Source organism: Prinia subflava, chromosome 7, assembly GCF_021018805.1.
Source record: "Prinia subflava isolate CZ2003 ecotype Zambia chromosome 7, Cam_Psub_1.2, whole genome shotgun sequence".
Lineage (NCBI taxonomy): Eukaryota > Metazoa > Chordata > Aves > Passeriformes > Cisticolidae > Prinia > Prinia subflava.
Window position 1 is genome coordinate 34,327,141 of NC_086253.1, and position 22,145 is coordinate 34,349,285.

At 37.3% G+C, this 22,145-nt stretch overlaps 1 protein-coding gene across 1 annotated transcript in view; it reads right to left on the minus strand.

The window, feature by feature from the left end:
• TENM3 (teneurin transmembrane protein 3) overlaps positions 1 to 22,145 on the minus strand; it is a 1,292,929-nt gene that overhangs the window by 310,504 nt on the left and 960,280 nt on the right. Inside the window, exon 13 of the mRNA XM_063402168.1 lies at positions 1,771 to 2,073. Coding sequence (XP_063258238.1) covers positions 1,771 to 2,002 — 232 coding nt within the window. The 5' untranslated portion in view covers positions 2,003 to 2,073. The remainder of the gene's footprint in view (positions 1 to 1,770; positions 2,074 to 22,145) is intronic.

The window sequence follows — 22,145 nt, forward strand, 5'->3', positions numbered from 1 at the left end:
AAATTAAATGGGCACAGAAGACAGTGCTGAGACCACTGAGAGGTGAAGAGGGTATTATCTATCCTAGCTTGCCATTTTAGGCCTGTAGATAAGCAATTTATTGCAAATTGGGCAATATGTATTAGCTAATACTGTGTGCTTTTCTGAAGAATGAAAAAAGGAATAAAAATGAAGCCCCAATGCACCATCATATGTGACATGCCAGACCACGTAACTTCTTCCAGTTTGTTATAGCTATTTAAAAAGGAATAATATTCTAGTCAGGCAATTGTTTATGTGTTCTTTAAATAAACAGTGCCTGTTCCGACATAATTTCATCCCCAGTACTAAGACAGTGCCTACAGTACAGGTCTTAGAAAACTTCCTCTTGATTTTATCTCATTAAAGTAATGATGTCAAGGTGACTACTGACTTAAAAACTAGAAAATAGTGATAACCTGGAGTTTCAACATCACAGAAACCAAAAATAAACAGCAGAAAGTAGAGTAGAAAAGCAGCAAGCCTCAGTTACATGTGCATAAGAGAAATATTTTTATTTCCCTTGCAAACATTACTAGGCAGAGAAGTCAACACCATCTGCCCAGCTCTAATTTTAATGTAAAGTTATTCTAAATGGAACAGAGAAAAAACATCAATGGAGAAAATTATTTAGATATTGTAAAATTAAAACTAAGTGCTGTCTCGCCAGGAGTAAGATTTCTAAATCTGCTTTTGTTTCTGCATAAAATAGGAGATAGCTTTAAACAAAAAACTGAGTCATAGGTTCACCCAGCTCTTGGCCTGGCTTTATCCTTTTAGATAGCTGGGCTGCAGTACTCTAGAGATTTCATAATTTTTTTTTCTCTTTACATTAAATAGCCTAGTTGTGGAAATGTAGAAGTATCAATTCCAAACACTACAGTTTTGAACCCAAAAGTGACACATAAGTGCTGAACCCTAACTGGACCGAAGTTCAATCACTCAGAATCCCTGAGATCTAAAGGGACCTCTTGAGATCATCTAGTCCAAACCCTGTGCTCAAGCACAGTCAACTGCAATAAGGTGCAAGAGAACCACATTCAGTTAAGTTTTGAGCATCTTGATGGGTATTTAGATTTCTCATGTCACTTCAGTCTTGTACTCAAAAACTCATCGGTGAGCTTCAGCAGCCCATTACCATCTGGTTAGATATCAGAGTTAGCCACAAAAAATCATCCAAGACTCCCAAATGCACAAATTGTGAACTAATTTACCTTACTCACTGAACAGTGCTCTGTTACTGCCCTTGTAAAGTAAAATAAAAAAGCAATAAGCTAATGAATTATTTGTATGCTCATCCATACATACTATGTTTCCACAAATCTATTCGTAGGGCTTGGCCTTCTTGGAAGACTTGTATTTATCTATTTTTTATTAATTTTTAAACTATCTACATTTTTAGATGTACTGGAATGGCAAACTTTTGAGCAACCTATTAACGAGCCAAAAAACTGGGGGTCTATTTTTAAATTGTAAGGCCTGAATGCTTCACACTTGGCTCTGCAATATTGCCACTGACCCACTGCCCAACACAGGCCATTTGCTTCCTGTGCATCATATACTATTTCTTCCAAAGATGGTGCCAATGCTTCCCCATCTTTGTAAAACATTTACGGAGATATGAGGGAAGTGTGCTGTGTGTGTAGAGTATTACCAAAACAGATGAAACTGGCAGAATAACATACTCTTCCTGCAGCAGGAATGCCTTGGAACTAATGAATTGTACACTCTGAATTCAAACATCTTGCCTACCTTGTCTGGTATACTCATCTGCTTCTCTGTGGACCAAATCTTTTACCCGGTTTCCATACAGCAACCTAGAGGAATCATGATCAAAAGCTTTCAAGGTTTCACTGGAGCTGTAAGACTTCTGGGTAGGCACTCTGCACTCCTCATTTTCTGCAGAAGAATTTGTATAGCGACGTTCCTTGTCCCGTCTGCTCTTTGTCAGGGAGCAATAAGGCCTACGTTCCTTCACATCCATACTTCATTCCTTCTCTGCGCACATCAGTCCAGCTTATTTGGAAGTCTTCTCTACATTCAGCTTACATTCACCTATAATAAAATTAGAAAGACAACCACTGATGTGTTACAATGATCTCTAAATTGCTGTAATTGATCCCAAACTGTCTGGAACAGAATGAAAGAAAGGAAGATCTGCTCAGCAGTGGGTGAGAAGCACTTCTGTAAGACTTGCCAGAGCTCCATGCATGAACTACCCTGATCTAAAACATCAGTAAAAAAAATCTTGTGAAAAATATCAACAAAATACTACTCATTCTTATACAACAGATTAAAAGATGAAAAGCAGAGAGGGATTGGAGCAGAGAATGGGTTGGAAAAATAGCATTTTTTCTGCATTAGGAAAATGTTAGTTGTCTAAGGTCTATCTGTAGGTAAGTTGTTTTTTCCTTTTCCTGAGAAGCCTGCATACTTTAATGGCAAATCTGGCTTTCTTCTGCCTGTTGGAAACTTGTGGTTTTAATGTTTGGGGTTTTATAGCTTTTTGTATGCTTTTAGACTTCTACAATTTTTATTGTAATTTCTATTCTAAGAAAATTATTCTCATCAGAGAACATGTATGCGTAATTTCACTGCAAGCTACAAAAACAACACATGTGGTGTGCAGGAAGGTTTATCCAAGCCGGTATATTCTATGTAAGCTATGCTAGAAGGCAAGAAAATATTTGATTTGTAAATGACAGTCAAAAATAGGTTTTCTTCCCCTCAAGTTTTTAAGGAATATTACAGTAAGAATCATATTTCTATTACTATTTCTTTTGCTTTAATATTTCATTCACGTATTTTGAAAACAAGACTTTTCTCAGTTTTCAAAACAAAATATCTCACTTTCATTTCTTGGGTCCCACCTGCTACCAAAATACCTACATATATGACAGAAAGAAAGCCTGGAAATTTTGCTTTTGTTTTTTAAAGAGAATTGCTAAAATAAAGTTAAGAATATAATGGTTTATCTTTAAAGAGCCGAGAAAGCATACATATCACACAGCAACACACATCACAAAGCAACAGCAAACTCCATTTGCACTCTTTTCAGCAAAAATAAGGTTGCTTTATAGCTCTTCACTTATTTAAACACTTAATATCAAATTAATTAGTTGTCACTCCTTAAAATATTTTTAGAGAGTATTTAATTTACTATAGGGCCATAGATCAAGTTTGTGAACTAGAGTCAGTCATTTATCTTTTTTTTTTGCAATTTTCCAAAAAAGATTATTGCATTGCTTGGCCTATGCTAAGCTCAGTTTAGACTCAAGGATAAAGCTCCAAAGGCTTCAATTTAGGGAAATCATCTTCTACTTTTATACTTTCAAATTTTAAGTGGTTAACTGAATTTTTTACATGATCCAAAAGAGAAAAAAAATACTATTATACAACAGTTTATTAAATTTATGACTGTTTAGATGTTTGCATGCCCACGTAGCACATCTTTCTAGCTTATATGAAACACTCAGATTTTAAAACATCTGATTTACTAATAAATGCAAGTACTTTCCAGGAAAAATCAGTTTACTAAACATATTATAAAATCTGTGTTTTATTAATACTAAATTGAATTGTGATTTTTTAAAATGATTATTAACAAATACACATGGGAATTCCTTTGCAGTGTAAAGTCTATCTCCTCTTTCATCTAAGCACATCAAGACTTTAAAGGGCCACTAATTCCTAGTGTCTCTAAACTGCACCGTGGGAAAACTCACACACACTATTCACCATCATGACTATTCAGCATCAAAGAAGAACAATTTTTATTTTTTCCAAAATACTTTATAATGTTAAAGAACCACACCAAACAAACAAACAAACAACTAACCAAAAGCACAACAAAAGCCAAACCAACAACCCAAACTGTTGTTTGCACAATACCTTGTTAGTATACCAAGCTAAAATCCTCAAAGAGTCAATCTATGCTGTAGCATGAAGAAGTACTGATCTGCTTCCCATGGAAGTCAATGAATTCAATAAAACATCAAAAAGCATTTCTCTGGGTTATCTATTGCGTCTCCAGGCAAAGAATGAAAAGGTTAAAAAAATACAAGCTGTTTAACAGCACTGCTTTATGGAGACACTTCAGCAGTGATTATCCTGCCAGAATAATGAGGACTACTGGATTATTTGTGGGCATTTTTGAACAAAACAAAACAAACACAAAATAAACCTTTTAGGATTTAAGAACATGATCTCTTTGAATCTGGCATTAGACAAAATACCTGTTTACTTTCAGTAGCCTTTAACTTTAAAAATTACTAGTATCTCTCAGCAAATCTTGGGAAACGCTTAACATCCTCAGGCTTGTGTCTTTGAATTTATTTCATCAGTGAATTAATACACATCTAAAAAAAGATAGAATAAAAGCTATCTTAAAGATCTGTCTACAAATAAACTTTCTTTACTGTGATCAGACAATAAGCAGAAAGGGAGAACACAAACATATTTGTAGAACACAGAAATAAATATCAGAATTAATGTTTAAGTAGGGTAACTCAGCAGTGACAAGTCAAACAAAAAGAGATTTTCAGATGGCTTTACTAGATCCTTACTTGTCCCATTATGAATCACCCCTTTTTTTCCCTAGAAAACACTTCTCACACCCAAATGAGAGTATTTTCAATTATTGAGAAAACCATTTTATTAAAACCCCAAATTGTCATTTACTGCATCTACTTAGCCCCTTTCTTTGAAAACACCACTATTAAAATACTAACAAGATTTCACATTCAAATCTTCACAGATTTAAATGAACCACTGCTGCACACATTTGATCATATTTCCTTTTTTTTTTCTTTTTTCCTATAACATTAAAGCTGCATCTCAGGGCCTTGGTGGGGATAGCTGAATGCACAGCAACTAATTTACAAAATGAGATTAAAATCTTAAACCAAAGAGAATTAAATTTATTTTGTGATGTATTATAAAACACTTGCAAGGAATTTTTGCCCATATGTCAATATTTATGGTCTATCAGGTTGCTTCACTCCAGCTAAATGAAGTAATTTTCCTAGAGCAATATTTACAAAGCTATTGAACTACTAACACAGTCACAAAAGGATGTCAGTTCAGCCTTGCTATATACTGCTGCATGTGTTATACTGCAATGCTAACGTAAAACAGCCTGCACGGACTGCAGGAAATAAAAAAATATATTTCACTGCTGCGTGCCACTACTTCAAGTTTCTGTGTAATACTTTTGAAAGCATAAAAACTGAGGATGCTCATCTGTGTCACTGAGCATTGGGATCTCCCATGACCTCCTCAGTGATCTCTGCAGTGTTGGGGGCTCCTGGCTGAACTGCACAGGAGGGTGTTCACTGATCACCAGGCTGACATGTCAGCTCTCATACAGTCAGGCTCAGCCCATTTCTCTGCATGGCTCAGCTGACTGCAGACTCAGAATCTACTCTCCCAGTCTCACTCCAAATTTTAAAAACAGCTTGAAACCATAAAGAGGCGATGCCCCTTTAAAAATTAATACTTAAATATTCTTTCAACTTAATTTAGAAGGAAAGAAGGAGAAGCAGAGAAGCAATTCTTGTTGTGATCTGGTCATTGGGATCAAAGAGCTCAAAACCTTTTGTGTCCAGCTACATCGTAGACCTCTGCCATCATTAATACCTTTATCACAATATCTAATTACCAAGTCTGATAAGTTATGTGCAATTAATAATTAAAACAAATAAACAATCAAAATTCCTTCTTTTACTTTAAGTGTCATAGAGACACCAAGTGGAAACATTAAAACTGAGCACAAGGCATGTTCACATACAGGTGTCAAAGCTACCACAGGAGCTTCAATGACTGATATCTCAGACACAGACAAAGGTGACTGATGTCTTTTAGAAGTTTTACACTGCATTTAAAATTTACCAGGACAGCCTTTCATCAGTTTCTCTTAGTCATCTATTGCAACATGAAATAAAGTCAATGTAGTGAAAAAGGAAAAAAAAGGAAAACAACAAATCACTTACATTTTTTCAATAAAAACCCCTTGATACTTAGGATCTACACTGCAACACAGAAAAGTACTACAGACATACTTTAATTGATAAGATGTAAAAAAGACATTAAGGTCACATTACAGCATTATCCAAAACACCCAGGTACAACTTTAGCATGCCTGCAGGCATCTAAAATGTTATGGAAAATTACTGTATTTCATTCAACACCTTGAACTCTGAGTTCCTCAAAGGGTTGTTGCAGTTTGGCAACAGGATGGCAATCTTGCCTAAGGTACACAGTGCTCCCTCCCCATCGCTCACTTGGAGAAACTTCTCCCAGCATTAAACATGATTCAATGAACATCAATGTACCTGACTAAGAAGTCTAAATATACCTCAGTATTTTATGACCTTTGAGATCTAAAAACCTACAGAAGCATGAAATAATAAACAGGTAAGAAATAAAATATGTTTGCTGCCAAAATGACAAGATAATTGTATAGAAAAGATGGTGTCACTGCTTGGGTTGATTTATGGATCTACTATAGTCACTTTCAACATCTACATCCATTTTAGACATCTCCAAACATACAAAGCAAAACTGGAATTAGTTCTAAGAATAATGAGAATCATTAATATATACAGAGGTGGAATAGAAAATATTCAAAAACGGAAGGATGAAACTTGTACATTCCTCTGCCACAGGGGAACAGTAAGAGAGTTTGAAATAGAAGGAAACACAAAGGAGATCTCTCCTCCTCAGTCTCAAGGAGAAGCAGCAGCAAGGAAAGCAGCATGCTGTTGGAGCAGAGCCCTTCTTACCTCCCCGATGCCAGCAAAACTGAGACAGGGAAGGAACTTACACATTACATATCACAAACTTCCCTCCAGATATCTAACTTTAAAAACCTAGGCATTCCAAAGAATCATATTATTCCCAGCTGCAGAGACCTACATTATCATTGAATTACTGTTATTTTTGTTATAAATGACCATTATTACAAATGAAGAGTCATTGATCCTTCCACATTGACTCCTAGGTGAAAGCACAGTCTGAACACTTGCTCAGATGGGGACCAAATCTGCTTTCATGATTCTAATAAACACAAGCAGTACAAGAACCCTGAGGTTTCTGGTAAAAGAAGCAGGCTTGAACATCTCTCTAAAATAAAAGCATAGGATTTTACAGTCTGGGAGCTAAGAGAGTGCCTATTCTCAGTAGTGACAACAGTTGCTGAAAATAGTATCTAAGTAGTGCTGTTCAACAGACACGTGTCTGCAAGTGCCATTATTTTTATTTAATAATAATTTCCTTTGTACCTGTAATTGTTGACCAAGTTAAACAAATGTAAATATTGCATTAGTTAAAAATTGCACTAGGTATAGTATTTTTACAGCCTCTTAACAGCAGAAGAACAAAGCAAAATTCAACTGATACATGTTAACAAGTAGATTAAAAACCTCAGGTACAATATGCAAAAATTAAGGAAATCCGTCCACAAAAAAAAACACTTCACAATTCGCACAACTAATCACCCATAAAACCTATTACAAACAAATACTAAGAAAAACTCAAAAAGCATAAAAGAGTGATGAAATTTCCACTTCAATGGCTGATAAAGTGAGATATGTCAGGAATCAACTGAGCTGGAAAAATGACACTTTGAAGAGGTGCTTAGGATGATCTGTAGCCATGGTGTGCCATTAGTCAAACTGATGACTCTTAATACATGGACATTTCAGGTCATCATATCTAGAAACTCATTCTTAATATAAAAAGTCTGTCTTCCTGCGTAGAAACTAGAGAGAATGCATCCCAAGTCAGCCTTCCTAAGGGGGAGTGAGAAACAGATGGCCTGTCAGACAGTTCACAAACTAAAATTTATAAGAAGCCTCCTTAAGTCACTAACTAACCCTACATTTTAGAATCAAATTAAAAACAAACAAACAAACAAATCCAGCAAAATAACCCTAACAAAAACACACATGCAAAAAAATAGTAATAAGTAAGACAAGTAAAAAGTATTTTCTATTCTTCTGCATCAATCAGGGGAACAGAACACTCATATCTACCATCACAACAGAATGTAATGTTAATATAAAAGTTACTTTACATAGTCTATCTAAAAATCTTAACTACATTAGAGACAGGATAAACAACAAATGAATGTACTCGATGTTCTTCTGTATTATGGAAGTTTTTTGCAATAGAAGTCAGGAAAATGAGCAAGATAAAGACTTCTGCAGCATCCTGGTTAGTCACAGAGGTTGATGTTTGTATAACAATATTGGTGCCATTACTTAAAATCAAAATCCTTGGGAGCTGAGGGAAAGAGGGAAAGAACACCTCCTATGGGCAGAAAGGCATAATGTACTGATAGAAGTCAAGGGAGCACTTCTCAGGATTGCATTTTCCTGGGAGGGGATGATACAGCAGCATTTGAGATGGAGCTGCGGCTATTTCTGCATGCCAGAAGCCTCTCCACAGCAAGGCAGCAAACCTTCAGACAAACCTGAACATCACCCCAAGCTGGGCACACAGATGCAGCCTGGGGCTGTGCTGGTTATGAAGTCACCAAGCAGGCCCTGCAGAAAACCCACAGCTTGCAAGGAGGGAGGGCTGAGACACCAGAGCAGCTGGAACAGACTCTTCAGAAGAACTCAGTACAGGGTTACACTGACAGCTTCTGTTCCTCCTTCAGAGGAATGGTTTGGGGGAACTGTCATGAACCCTGATCTTGAGCAGAAACATCTACCTCTAATTTGGGGAATTTGTATAACAAGTGTTTATCTCAAAGGGCTGAAAGAGCTAAGTGAGAAAGGGAACACAAAGACCGAAAGAGTATAACAATATGGTGTGATCCTTTGGTAAAAGGGAGGGTGAGAATATGCCATGAAAAGACAGAGGGAAAGGAAGTTGAGAGAGCAGAAATACTGCAGTATGAAGAAAAAATGAGTAACAAAACAAGCTCAGGACACAAAGTGGAAAGAGAAGCACTCAGTAGCACTCATTACGGCACCATTGGGGAAGACAAGTGACACAGCAAATCTAGCAAGAGAGAAGAGCTTAAGAGAAAAAACAAGTGGAGGAAGAGAACAAAGCAAACTTCAGAAGGGAAGAACTTTGTGACTCATTTACTTCAGCACAAAATTATAAACTCGTAGAGTCAGCACTGGGCAATTCATTACTCAGCAGCAAGTAAAAAGGCCCAAGTAGTTCCCTGTACTACTTTAAACCTGAAATTCATCCTTTATGCCATCATGTCCTTCCCTTCTCATCTTTTACACACTCTTTTTCTGTCACTGTGTTCTTACTCAACCTATCTTAATGGTATCCTAATATGTGCAAGTGTCATTCCTTCCTGAATCGTGCCTCCCAAATCTACTTTTGCACGTGCTCAGAGCTCTTCCACACAATCCTCTTTTGTTGTGGAACAAATCTATAGAAATCTAAGGATTTTTAAAACTAAAACAAGTGGGATGGAGAATTTGACACATGAACAACATATAACAAACCATGAACCTGAGCAAAGGTTCTGCAGTCCCCGAGTCCCCAGTCAGGGAGCACAGCACAGTCATTTCTGCATTTCTGTTTGGAGAACAAAGCTATCAGTATGTCAGCGTCACCATCTGAACAGGCTGTCGATCACTCAAGTCCTCCTTCAACAACTCAGAGTTAATTTCAAACAATTTGATAGAAGTGAGGTTTCAAAAACAACACATCTCTCAAGTCACTATAAGGGAAATGAAGTATATTACATGTGACATGCAAGAGCTGGGCATACAGTCACAAGGCTGAGCTGAAAATATTACTGTGAAGGTGTCTGGAAATGAAAGAAGGACCTGAGGAAACTGTAAGAAGGCTGTCATTGAGGACACATGGGAGAGGGAAGAAAAAATACAGCTAAGTGTAGGTGCTGCAGCTATTGCTGTGGTTGCATGACATAGGATACACATGCAGCATCAGCCTTGGTTTCCAAGTTCAGCTTCTCATAGTGAAAACTGAAATTCCACATGAACAGGAGACACTCACAAGATTTTTCTTTTCTTTACGATCTGAGAGGTAACCAGATTTTTCAGTCACAGTCTCAGTAAAGGATGAGGATACTGTTGCAGCCTGGTCACCTGGAGAATTATTTAGTGACTCATCTCTATAAAGAACGACTAATAAGATTTTCATGGCATGACAATTGCTTTAATGCCCAAGAACTTTGTTTTGTTCAAAGTTATCCCCTTGCCCCTGACTGACTTTTACAAATAGCAACAAATCAAAGCACAGATACAAACAAGAAAATCCCCAAACATCATGAAGAATCCCCACAGAAATGAGTATTCTATATTCATACTGCCACAACATTCACTTACTACTCCTAATGCAGTAGTGCAAAAAATATTTACAAATGCCACCATAAGATGCAGTAAAGAACTGTTTAACTTAATGATGTCCACATTAGCAATCCCTACTACTGTATTTAACTATCCCATCTATTCAGATGGCATCAGCTGTCATGTGTTCCTCTATACTCCCCAGGTTCCTGCTTCCCTCTCTGCACAAGCTGTGTCCTCTTGTCACAACCTCTAATTGTCTCTTCTTTAGCACAATCCAACATCAGCAGACAGCAAGGGCTGGAGGTTGTTTGCCCTGCTGGATCACTTCCTTTCTGTAATCCCTGTTCTAACTCTCTTTCAAAGCATCCCTTTCATTCCATCAGATTTTTAGCCTTACCTTAAAGGTCATAAAAAACTTTTTGTCCTGTAATCACCCTATTCCACTCTTACCTCACAGGTTTTGTCTCCAGTTTCAACAGAACTAAGACTTTCATTAGGGCAAACAAAAGAATAATGCATTTTTAAAATAAGTTCTTTGGCTAACTATGTGAGACACTAAGTTTCCCACAGTAATTAGCAATTGTGTTCAAAGGACCACATTGCTCTCACATGGCAGAGTGTCCACGCATCCCCTCTGCCATGACCCTACCTGACTACCAACCAAGATCCTCTCTCGTAACTACTTAAAGAACAATTAATGCTCAGTAATTCAAAGCCTCCTTCAGGAAGCTGGGGAAGTAGGACAAAGAACTTCCTCCTGCTGCCCTCCTCTTTCTGTGGTGTGTGTTACCTGTAGGTAACACCTGCACTCACATGTCAGAGAACCAAGCCTCAACTTCAAAATATGCTTCACTGCCAAATGATTCCAGTTTTGCAAAATAAGCTCAAGCTCCTACAGGAAATAATAATAATGAGCAGCTTCATATTATGCTTTTGGAGGAGCTGCTTCTTTAAATCCTTTAAACTACCACTTCATATAATACTCAGAATTTCTCAGTACATGCATTGATTAAAAATCCTTCTAATTAAAGTAACAATTTACTTCAGCAACAGATCTGAAGGTGACCTTCAAAGAATGGGCTATTTCTATTGTTAACAACATAAATGAAAATTTGGTCTCCAAACACAAGGACAATTAACTGTAGCTGAATAATGAAAATATTTCCCAATTATCAACTAAATCCTTTTAGATCCAATAGGAGTTTGCAGAGCAGTTCCACAGCTCAGTCACACCAAAACAAAACAATATGCAATAGTATTTCTTATCAAGTACATTTAGCAAGCAGAGGTGCAAGACAAAGCCAGGAATAGTGGAGTCTTCCACTCGTTTACAGGACACAGAAGGCACAAGCAGAAGAAGGAACTCTTCCCTACAGTGACAGTCAAGATGCCTCAGACAAGTCCATCTGGAATACATGGGTGGATGAGCAGATACTTTAATTTCAACTGTTTCAAATATTTCTAATACCTTTTTAATATGAAACACAAAGTGAAGCATCCATTTTTTGCATGGCCTTATATTTAATATGAAACTACTTGTGATTTTCTTAATCTATATTTAAGGCAAAAAACATCAGTTCCAGCATAGGCACTTCCAAGCATTAACTTTTTGCTGAATCGTCTGGATACTTGAGATAGTTCTGTGGAAACAGAAAGAGAGCATGAGATGCATGAGAAGATAGAGTCTAGAAACCTTTTTGATGTCCACAATGCAGTAGAGGGGCTCATGTTGCTCCTAAAGTGAAGAAGTCTAGAATAGTAGGAAATCCACAGTGAAGTTCTTTAACTACTTTAGCTATGTTCAGAAGCATTTTGAAAACTTTTGGAAAAAAATTGATCCTAAGGGGTGGGTCCAGGACTGAAGAAATGCAGGCATTAGAAAAAGAAGGAAATGCCTTAAACCTGCACCTGAACTTTGCGGCATCAAAATCTTGTCTCTGTATTTGCACAACTCAAGAACATGCTTAAAAATGCAGTAGTGAGAGGCCTGTACTGAAAAATTCTGGCAGCACAGTTGAATTTACTAGAAGTCATGGCTTAAGCTAGCAAAATCTATTGTGCAGATGCAGCGATGCTGACAGGAGAGTGCACTTTAAAAACCACTGATGTAGATAAGCTCTGAGACTGGAGCCGCTCTGATTAATATCATAGGCTCTTAACGCACCCAGGTGAAAGGATGAGCACACCCAGCAGGGTGAATGAAGGGGTTCAGACTGCTCAGCTATCATCTCTGGACATACTCATCTTCTGGGGAGGGCTCATTCAGCTGGGAACAATGAATGTGCTACTCCACACCTTCGATTCATGCCCAGACTGCCTGGTAGTGCTGCACAGAGCTGCTGGGTAGGTTCAGTGATACGATTTTTGTGTTGAAGTTAATTGAGGCGTCCAAGAAGCAGGCTTCAGAAAGAAAAAGATTTAACACAGGTTCTTTGCTGGTACTGGGAGAGTTTATCTTTCATACGGGGGAATGGGAGAGATAAAGGAAATCTTAATATTCCCTTTTGTCAATTGAGGTCTCCAAATAATTGAATAGAAGTATATGTAATCAAAGAATTCTTACATACACTCAGCAAGCAGTGCAAACAAAACCCAGAAAAAAGACCACAGCTGAAACTGAGAAAGACAGACTTGTACAGAGAGTTTGAAATATACTGATGGAGACTAGAGCAAAGAAGGTAAAAGAGAGATTGGAAAGTTAAGAGACATTTTATAGCTCTTTGGAATGATTAGACAGATACACATCAGATCTTAACCATTTGCAGCTCTTATGTAATCTTAAAAAGCTTAATTGAACATTACAAAGCTAGTGACATGTTTATGTGCACATATATGTACATATAAAAATAGATGGTTTATATATATGAATAAAAAACACCAATGAAAGACATGCTATGGGGAAAGTATTATTAGCAGTACTCTTCTTCTAAAGCTAAAGTAACAAAACCCACTATGTAGCTAACCTAAGTCAAGACAGCTTGGGAAATGCATGCAGCTGATCTGACGCTCCTTTGCTTTCAGCAACTGTATATTCCAAAGCATCCAGATGCTGATAAATTGTCTCTTCATGAACTAATGGTAAAAGTGACCAAACCAAAACCACCAGAGAGTATTGGAGGGACAAGGCAGGAATGTTCTTATACCTATGTAATTTAAGTTTTTCAGTAGTCTCTCTTCTGTCTCCTCTGAAGCATAACAGATGCTCCTCATCAAAAAAATCATGCATAGAAGATTTTAAATTTAGGTTACAAATCCTTTAGTAAAATGTGCAAAATATCACTGAAGAGAAAAATTGTATGCTGGTTTTGGACTTTGAAGCTAGAAAAACATGAAATTAGTTGCCTCCAAATTCCCTTTATCTAATTAGTCAACTAAAATAAAATTTATTATGGGAACAAAACCAGCAGCACTTAAAATAGTAAGATGTTGATAATTATATAGTGCTCTGCATTCCCTTACCTGTTATTCCCTCAGGGCTATGTTCCTTTGTACCCAAGGGAGAAATTTGAAGCTTTTGGCAAAGGTACCAGATTTATCAGGGGCTGCTGCCTGAGAAATACTGTCTATCAGCAAGTCAAAAACATTGCTGTGACTCTGCATCTTCCATCTCGTATTTAAAGCATTTATTTACCTTCCACAAAAACACGGCGTGAATGGCAAAACCACCACAGACTGGTATATGACTCTGATTTAAGAGCACTCACTGTCCTGCAGGATTGTTAAATTAGAGATCGTGCCACAATGATTCAGTAACAGCTACAAGATAAGAAACTAATGAGGCAGTATCTCACCTCACCAGGTATCAGTCCTGAACGCTTGCACAGACCTGTTCAGTCTGTGCCATGCTTGAGACAGGACACAATACAGTTTCATTAGAAAGAGGTCTGTCAGTCTCAATTTCTGAATTCAATTGGATTTCTGAATGCCTTATCCATAAATCATGAAGCAGGTTGGCTTCGTTAAATGAGACAGAGTTCAGAGTCACAAAGTACCATTTGCCAGAATCCTGGTGATAAAATTCTGGAATCTGGGTCTTCATGAACCACAGGAAAAAAAAAAGAAAAAGACTTGGGAGTCTTTTGAGGAGTCTGTGTTCTGCCTAGGGAATGAAAATGAGACGAATTGGATTTGGCAGATGCTTAGAAGAAATTCAGTTTAAACTTATTTAAAATAAAAGAAACAAACAAGAGAAGCTGTTCTTTTTAAAAAGCAAAATGATGAACAACAGCAAATGTAACAGCCATCCCTTCCCTTCTCTACCCCTTGCAGATGCTCTCATTCGAACACTCATCCAAGATGAGCAACCCTGGATCCAGCACTCTGCAGCGTAATGGGCCTGAGCACCCCAGGGATAATTCCACCCCTCTCCTGCTGAAGCTGGGCAGCACACAGGATGGTTCTGAGACTGGGGCAGCAACAAGGAAGGTTCTTATAAGATTTGGAGAAAACAGGCAGTACTGCACTAGCTTATTGCTTGTACCTTCTTTACTTTAGCATTAAAAAAAAAAAAAGACCCTTTTAGCCAGATTTTATTAAGTTTCTGACCTGCAGCTATGACTTCAGTCAGTCTGCTTTGAGTGCATTTCGTAGTGTTGACCGACACAGTTCTTCCAGACAGAAAATACAAGACAGATGCTCATGATTTCAGAAAGCTTTAATCTAATTTTATTTCTATATATGAAGTAGCATAATAAATAGGATTCTTGTCAATGCCTGTGAAAGGCCAGAGGTTTTGCACTGACTGGACAGAGCAAGGTCTCAAGAGCTGTCTGGGCTTGTCTTCACCTGTCTGGTTTTAACAGTTGCCAGGTGGTTGAGCAATAATTGCCTGGCCTGACCCCAAAACACAGAGGGAACGTCTGACACCCCGGAGTGGTCACTGGGTAACAGGAAGAACTCTTCATGTCTCCTGAGGCTGGGGAAGGCTTTGAAGCAAACCTTAAAACTCAGGCTGGGCCCTGATGCAAATAAAGCAGGCTACAATAAAGCATGTAAAAACAGCCCTAAGTGAGCCAACATCAAGTAAGATGCCAGACCCACTGTGAACACTGTGCTGTCTGCAGTGGAAGACACAGAATGCTGGTGACTTCATGGAAACACCTCCCCACCTGCCATTTTATTTACACCCTCACAACCCAGAGGAACAATTAACACCAAAACCAGCAAAAATGTTTAACACTCTTAAGTGTATTACTACAGATATTTATATGTTTTTATACATTCTATGGAGTGCAACAATGTTAAAATATTAACTGGACCACTAGGAAAGTCTCAGTTCATTATCTGTGTCATGTGCCTTTTAAGTTAAGAAGATTCAGAGTGTATCTACAAAGCTCACTTTCCTATCCATCCACCAGGGGCAGTTTTTAAAAGCAAAGAGAGAACTGTGAAAGCTTGGTTTCCTGAGAGGTGTAGATATTAACTTTCCAGCCCCTTTGTGCTGCTTTTCCCCTACTTTTTCCATATCCAAACCCATTGTCTTTAGTAACTCGCAGTAGAGAGTAACAGTGATAATGGATGCAGCCACACATGGTCTCATTTGGGCAAATAGCATCTGACTGATGAGTGATGTGTTATAGGACACTAACGACATGCTAAACCATGGCAGAATTATTACACACTGCATGCAAGTTCCTACTTTCCAGTTTTACAATAATAAGCATCAATAGATTACAGAATTTTGAAGGAAGAAGACACTTCAGAGAATCCAGTACTAAATTTGACCTGCTGAAACAAAAGAATTTTAAAGACTGTACCATTAGAAGCTAACAATTTTGAGGAAACTCTAAACAGTCTGTATTTTAGGTAGGCAAAACTATTCATGACATCGAGAAAAGCCTTACCTTCCACCGTGTATTAGTCATAATCAAGACAATCTTACTATCTTTGTTTCAAGTTTGTTTTGTTACAATGGATATTAATGTATTTGTTTAGATAAATAGGTAGTTTATATATCTAGTAATTACATTATGTGTTAAAAGGTCAGCCTTATTACTAACACTAATCACCTCATTGGGATTATTCACTGAAACAGCAAACCCTTTTCACAGACGTTCTTTGTTCCATTACTGCATAAGACCTGTGATTAATATTAACTTTTATTTCAACACTGATCCTTACAAAATTCAGAAGAAAATATTCTCTTTCTCAATTCTTTGGAAGAAAATGCTATTTCTCCCACAGATCTTAAATACCCAAATTCCCAGAGACAATTTTGTGAAATGAATCCTTTGATGAGCTTCAGAATAAGGCATTTTAACAAAATACTCAACCTCTGTCTCAATAGTCTGCTGCTGCCACCATTGCATTGTTTATAAGCTTCCAGTACTGTGAATAATTCAGAAACTCATCTGTTCCATTCAGTGTAAAGACAATGTTGAGAGAAAAAGGTCACTTTTTTTTCCTCTTCCAGCCACTAACTTATGTATCCCAGCACTGGTCTGATGGCATGATACACCTCGTGTTTGACATACATCTCCTGACAGCTTCTTAGCAGCAGTTAGTCTGTTTAGCTTAGACTCCAGAAATAATAGGAGCACAAAGGACTGACAAGTCTCAGCAGTTATACACAGAGCACCAGCACTCACATTTGCAGTAGCTATTCCAGATACTCGATGTACAGCGGGCTTAATGCTTGATTATAAAATAGACAGATGCCAGCATATGTATCAAACCGGGCAATCTGGTACTGATGCACAGAAGCAGTGGTGCTTAATAAACATTTCTTAGGCAAAAATATGAGCAATATAATCACCTGTTTCCCAGAGACTAGCACTTGAAAACACACTGCTCCAAGCCTTTTTTGAAAAGGCTTTAAATTCAGTTCTGCTTTCTCTCTCATCTTGTGATTAACAAGATTAACAATATATACACATACAATATGCAGTTTTATTTGAAAATTATATCTGTCAGAGCAAGACAGACTCATGCAACATAGCATTTAAGGGATTAATTACTCTTTACTTCTTCAAAACTTCTTCTCTTTCACTTAAATAACTTTTTATTTTACCAAGCAAGCTTATTTTAAGTACATCCACAAAGGATTTGTGAATATTTCACCAATTATAGTGAATATTTCATCTTTCAAAAAAAGAAAACTCTGACATTGTATTGAATGCAGCCACATGCACTGACCCACAAGTTTGTGTTTAACCATGCTAGGAAAAAAGCTAGAGTGTCCTTTGACCCTAAGCATTTTTACCCCTCTCTTTCATTCTTTTCTTCCTCTGGCTGAAATAAACTCAATTGTCAAGGAATACGACCACCTAAGGGCAAAGGAAAGATTATGACACTCTCCTTAAATAAAAATAATACCTGTAAGAACCCCAAATGCCCTCTGCAGGGAACAAACTAACCCATGCCCCAAATCCTCAGTATTCAAATAGGGTCTAGCAGGTCATGGTTTGCTACCTGACATCTTTCGCCCATTTCCTTCTTCCTCACCAAATAACTTTAGATACATCACAATGTCAGATTTGGTCTCCCGGTTTTGCTGAAGGACTTTTCGATGTCTTCATTACTGAGATCAATGAACTCCTCTCTCAGGCTTCAGCAGAAGAAGAGCAGCACTCTATCCTGAGGAGGGTAACCTTTGTCACAAGTGTGCTTCTCCAAGAACCACCTTCCTAAATATGGCTAAAAATTATAAATTTCACAAAAATTAAAACAAACAACCCACCCACCCTGTGTTTGCACTTACTTATAAATTTTGTTTTATTACTTTCTTGAGGGAAAATACCATAAATAGATATTTGTCATTCTGACAGCAGAACAAAGCCTCTGCTTCTAATTTAAAAGCTCCCTATATATCTCGAGTCTATACAGACTATCACAAGCATGCCAAAGGGTCAGAAGTGGTTAAAAACTTCCCACCTTTCAAATGCTGCATATCTGCTATCTCCCGTTGGAAACATCCTGTGCAAAACTGAGTAATCCAGACAGTCATAAAGCAGTTCTTGATCATTTTGTATGGTCATCTCAGCATCTCTCAAAAAAATTACATTACTACCACGTGAAGTTTTGGATTACGTCAGGTACTAACAGATTCTCATAAACACACAAGCGCCTTTGCACAACTTCAGGAAAACAAGATATTCTTTTTTGTCTGCTAAAGAAGCGATTCAAATACCTGTTTTGTTCTTTTGGTAGAATTTACATACCCACTTATTCTAAATGAAATAGCAATTTTAAGAAAAGGATTTTGTTTTTCCCCTTCAGACAGGCATCCTGTCTGAACACCCCCCACACACACACAGAATACTGGGGACTGTTAAGCTGCTCTCCTACCAAGTACCAGAGCAGCTACTGCGCTTGCAAAGGGCAATCAGATGAGCTGCTGCTCACCAAAGGCAGCTGCAGGCTCTCCTTAGCCACACAATCCACAGAATCACATTAAGGTTGGAGAAAACCTCCAAGATCATTGAGTCCAACAGTTAAACTACTGTTAAGTCCACAATAAAAATGTGTCCCCAAGTGCCACATCTGCATTCTTTTAATACCTCCAGGGATGAAGACTCAACCACTTCCCCGAGCAGCTTCTTCCAGTTCTTGACAACCCTTTTGGTGAAAAAAATTGTCTAAATAATCAATCTAAACACTCCCTGCCCCCAGCACAGCTTAAAACTCGGGGCTGTTGCTTCTCATCTTCAACAAATAATTCAGCCTTAGAAGCCAGCCTGACTCTTCAGGACAAAATACTTCCCCAAAGGCCACAACAGGTAAGATGACCAGCATACAGAAGATACATCTAGAAACTCATACACAAGTTCAGCAAATTAGTGAAGCTATTTAACTTTTATGAACAAGAGACCAAAAAGGCACGATACAGAGCTCAATATAGAGTATATTCAACTCATCATTAGGCAGAGCAACTCCTATTTATGCCAAGACTTTTAACTATGAAGTTGAAATAACTCTGTCATTCTAGTGTTTTGCCTCAATGCAATAACAACCAATAACATCACTGTGCTCTGTAAAATTGCTGGTGATTTTCCATGTTGGAAAGGAAGTCAAAAGTTTGGGTTTCTTACACTTCTGCTGGTGAAGAGTGAAAGAAACCTGTGCAGCAGAGCAAAAGAGACAATTAATTCAAGGCAATTAATTCAAATTAATTTACACCATTAGGTTTACCTGTCCAATTCAGAACCCTGTCCTCTGGGCTGTGTGATGAACACAGATAACCAGCTTAGGAACATGGATTTTTTTTGCTGGAATTGTTTATCAGCAGTAATCTTCAAGGCATACCATATTGAAAAGCAAGGCAAACAAAAATGGAGAGCTAAGAATTTATTTTCAGCTGTAAACAAGAAATACCAACTGGTATAAGGACTGCCATGTGCACTACATTTATTGTGTTACATGCCTCACAACAAGTAACAATGCAAATTATACTAAAAAAAAAAAAATGATTTTTAAATTGTTGTTAAAACACAGCCAGAGCATACAACAGAAATAGTCACATAAGACACTATCAATTTTTATATATTTTTTAGTTTTTTGTTTTTATATTATTGTCTGATTGTGAGAAACATCTAGGAAATATATATACAACTATCTGTAACAAAACAAACCAATTAAACCATCTCAGTTTAAGGTTCATTGCTAAGTATGGAAGTAACATGAAAACACAGGTGAATGATGGAAAATACCTATATGAAAGATTTGCATTGTTACTTACTTTAAAGTTTGTAAGTTCTGTGCATGCATTATCAACATAAAGTCTTAAAAATATATTTGTATTTGTTATTTATGAGATTCCCATTGGCTCCCCCTAATATGTTCATACTGTGAATTGTGTGCTAGAAACCAGAAGAATTTCCACAAATTAATTGCTTGCCTCTTTCTACTAAGATCACTACACATTACTGGTAGCAGTAAAAACACTATTCATTAATTTTTATTGGAGGGTGGAGGAGGGAGGAAGAGGGCACTGTGGTCCAGACTCAGAGGAAAATAAGCATTAAATAAAAAATGATAACAAATGCATTTTTTGGAGTATGTACACAGCCATATGCTAACCTGATAACACTTATATATATACTTAATCTTACTATTTGAAGTGTCTAATGTCTGGAACAAAATTAGACATACATTTTTCAAGGTCACACACGTGTTAGTCAGCCTATCACTGTGAAAAAATTTGTTTTTCTTGTTGAATGATTTACATTCCAGTATTCCAATCTGAAGTAAGCTTTGACAACTCACCTTAGAGTGATTAGTCAGAATCTCAGAGTTTGTGATGAGTATTTTAAAAAAATCACTGTGTGCAACATACTGTGTGGAAACTATCTATAATTACCAAAGCTGCTTCTTTCATAATTGCCTCCCATAATAATTTACAATCCACATGCAATTATGCATTCTGTACAAAAAAAAAAGTCTTGAACAGGATTGTAGGAAAATGTTCAATCCCCTCTAATATTTTCATATGTAGCTGCTCAGGTAAGTTACTTCTCAAGGGTTGTCCAAACATACTTCTTCACTACAACAAAGCCTGCCTACTAGACAACACAGATTAGGATTTAAGGCAATATTTTTTATTTTTAAAAGTTCTATTACAAACTGCATAAAGAACACATAATAGCAAGCTTACTTAGTGTAAAAAATACTTGTCAGTGAAGCTCCAATAATGCTTTGAAACTCATGTTTCAAACAAAGAGAGCAATCACAAATCACACCCTTCACTAAAAGATGCAACGTGTAAAATATGACTTGAAGGGCTCTCTTGGGAAATGTAAACTATTTAAATATATAAAAATTTACCTTTATGTGCCAAAGGAAGCCTTTCTCTTTCAGTCTTGGAATCTTTACCTATTTATATAGCATCTTCACTGATTTTTCTCCCAGCAGGAACCAGCAGCAGCAGCTGGAGGAAGCAGAGTTTCCCTCCCTTTCTCCATAGCAAGGCCAAGGAAAGCATAGGTCAAGGTTAGCTACAAGCCAGAAGCCCCAAAGCCAAGCTCATAGAAAGGAGCTGCCAGCCCTGTCTCTTCCTACAGCTCTTCCCACTCCGTGTACTCTCCAGGTTTCACTGCTAACTACTGAATTTAACTCAGGGAAAGAGCACAAAGATTTTAGGCTTACATTACAGACACAGAACTCAATGGATTTGTTAAGAGGGTGGCTTTTGTTTAAGGGTTGCTGAGTTCAATATCCCTCACTACTTGCTATAAAAAGCTTGCTCAGGTTTAAAAAAAAAAAATGTATGCCTTCTCATTAGTGATCTCTAAACTTTCCCTTTCCCTTCAAGGCAAATGATCTGAATGATCCCATTTTGACCATATTCTGAGAAGATTAACACCATGGGTATAGCTTCTGTGTCTCATCTTGGGGGTAGGAAAGGTGACTTTTAAGGTTTTCCATCATATTCTTGAAAATAAAGTTGAATACCAGACTAATCACCTGGCCCTGAGTATTCTGGGTAACTGATAAAACTTTAAACTTTATTCTTTCATTCAGAATGTTTTGATCAGCAAAACAACAAATATTTCAAAATGTTTATCTTAGAAGATCTTCTAAGATAATAATATTACCTTAGGAAAATCTACTTCTTCCTTACACACAGCAAGATTCCTTAAAAAAAATTACAAACAGGAACAATAACATAATTGGAAGGAGGCACAGGAATTTTTTCATGCATAATTATCTTCTAACCCTTCCAAACTGAAAACTATTTGAGAATATTAGGAAGTCATAAGAATGTAAATATAATAAAGCACAAGCATAGAGACCAACTAATGGGAAAATCTGAATTCATCCCACGGAAGGATTTTTTTTTCCCCATTGACCCAAAAATTTGATAACATTTGAGAATAATGTTTTGGAGACTTCTATCAGACA